General features: G+C 51.3%; 1 protein-coding gene across 3 annotated transcripts in view; it reads right to left on the bottom strand.

The window, feature by feature from the left end:
• The window catches only part of LRRC46 (leucine rich repeat containing 46), a 4,790-nt gene that overhangs the window by 1,614 nt on the left and 886 nt on the right, over positions 1 to 2,290 (bottom strand). For 2 of the 3 annotated variants that reach the window (XM_033511611.1, XM_015616243.3), the window contains 5 exons: positions 1,491 to 1,551; positions 1,304 to 1,412; positions 870 to 916; positions 634 to 743; positions 363 to 432 (listed from right to left, as the gene is read on the bottom strand). In XM_033511611.1, the coding sequence (XP_033367502.1) occupies positions 363 to 432; positions 634 to 743; positions 870 to 916; positions 1,304 to 1,412; positions 1,491 to 1,551 (397 nt within the window). Of the gene's footprint in view, positions 1 to 362; positions 433 to 633; positions 744 to 869; positions 1,273 to 1,303; positions 1,413 to 1,490; positions 1,552 to 2,290 lie in introns of those variants that run through there. The other variant, XM_033511610.1, reaches the window with a different exon arrangement.

Here is a 2,290-nt window from a genome sequence, read left to right as displayed (position 1 = left end):
AGGAATTCACATCCCTGGGCTTTGGTGGGACAGGTATTGGTATTCCATGGAATGGTTTGGGTGGGAAGGGAACCTTGAATCCCATCCAGTTCCATCTATGGATGCATCCCACTACCCCAGCATGCTCCAAAGCTCTCCAGGGGAAGCCACAGCTTCTCTGGCAATTCCATCCCATCCCCTCCCCACCCTCTCAAGCCAGGAATTCCCTCCCAATAGGGGAATCCACATCCCCTTGTCCTGTCACTCCATCCCTTGTCCAAAATCCCTTTCCCAGCTCTCTTGAAGGTACTGAAAGGCCACAATTGGGTCACCCCGAGGCTTCTCCCGCTTTTTGGGGGGTTGTTCTCCCCCTCCTGCCCCACCTGTATCCGTCCTGCCGGCTGCACTCGTTCCCGGTCAGGTCGAGGATCCGGAGGCTGCGGGGCAGCTCCTCTGCCGGGATAAAGGGAATGACAGAGCTGGGAGCTGAGCCCCTCCAGCCCAAATTCCTGCTCCCCCCAAACCCCCCCAAACAGTCCAGGCAACTCCCAAAGCAGCGTTTCACCCCCACGCCCGGGGAAACTGAGGCAGGGAGGGCGGGGATGGGAATTCCAGGAATCCTGGCAGCCCCCTGGATCCGTCCCCGCTCCCCACCTGCGTCCAGAGCCCGGATCTGGTTGTGGGACAGGTCCAGGGTGCTCAGCTGGGGCAGGGCCTGCAGGTTCTCCACCCTCTGGATGCGGTTCCCAGCCAGGCAGAGGAACCTGGAGGGCACAGGGAGGGTGAGGGGTGGAGATGTCACAGCCCCACTTGGTCCCAAGGGCTGGAATTTGATCCCACTTTTTCCCCAGAGAACCCATGGAAATCTTTGGGAGCAGGAGCTGCTGTACCTCAGGTTGGGAAAAGACTCCAAATTCTCGATCTTCTCAATTTGGTTCTGGGAAATAAAATAGCAAAACCCCAACGTGGTTTTTTTTTGTTTGTTTTGTTTTGTTTTGTTTTGTCTACTGCGTGAAAAATCACATTTTGGGAACGCTCTGGGATTGCTCCAACCAATGCTGGAGGCAACACAACGTCCCACAGGAGGTTCTGGACAGGGAATGGGGTGGGGAGGACATGGAGAGACCCCAAAATTCAGGACCCTGAGCACCCTCAGGTGGGTTTGGAAACACTGGAATTCCAGTGGGGTCGGCATTAGGGAGGGAACAGGGTGAGACCTCCAGGGTGGGTGTGGGAGGGGGAGAAAATCCTCGTGGGTGGAGGAAAACCGTTCCCTTCTGGGTTTTGGGGAGGGAAAACAGGAGCAGAAGCAGGGGTGTGACACCTGCTGCAGGTAGAGGCTGTGGATCTCTGCCATCCTCCGGAGTTTCCCGATGCAGGAGAGGTTCTCCCGGTCCAAGCGGAGGGTGGAGGTGGGCAGCGGCCCCGTGGAGCTGGAGGAACACACAGGGGGGGTTTTGGGGTGTCCTGAACCCCCCTCCCTGCCAGCCCAGGCTGTGTGGGATCCTCACCAGCTGCGGGTGGTGACGAGGCTGTCGCTCAGGGTGGCTCCTGGCCGTGTCCCCTCGGGGGCTGTGGGGGTTGTGGGTGTGGAAAACGAGGTTTGTGTCATTTTTATAGGATTTAAAAGTTGAATAAGAAAGACAATTAGGAGATCAAATGAAGTAAAGTATACAAATACAGCTGAGTGTCTCTGCATTCACCTCATTAACAAAGGATTGTCCCTTAAAAACTGCTCCATATCCATAAATTCTCACACATATTCATAAATTCTCACACATATTCATAAATTCTCATACATATCCATAAATTCTTCTTAGGATATTTGGGGTTCTTCTGTTCGGTTTTCTCTTGCCCCCTTCCCAGTAGATCGAGATTTACATTCCCTGATACCTGAAATGCAATAAATTCCTCCCCAGAGTTCTGGTTGTGAAAAACGAGGTTCACGTAATTTTTATAGAATTTAAAAGTTTAATAAGAAAGACAATTAGGAGAAAAAAATAAAGTATACAGATAGGGCTGGGTGTCTCTGGATTCACCTCATTAACAAAGAATTGTCCCTTAAAGACAGAACCCTGCTACACATCCATAAATTCTCACACATATTCATAAATTCTCACACATATTCAGACATTCCCACACATATTCAGACATTCTTCTTAGGATATTTGGTGTTCTTCTGTTTAGTTTAGTAAACTCTCTTATCCAGATGAAGACAGCAGTGCCCAGAACTCTGGGGGAGGAATTTATTGCATTTCTGGTATCAGAGAATGTAAATCTCAATGGTGCCAAGAGCATTGATCTATTGGGA

Source organism: Parus major, unplaced genomic scaffold, assembly GCF_001522545.3.
Source record: "Parus major isolate Abel unplaced genomic scaffold, Parus_major1.1 Scaffold382, whole genome shotgun sequence".
Taxonomy (NCBI): domain Eukaryota; kingdom Metazoa; phylum Chordata; class Aves; order Passeriformes; family Paridae; genus Parus; species Parus major.
This window is presented reverse-complemented; position numbering and strand designations above follow the sequence as displayed.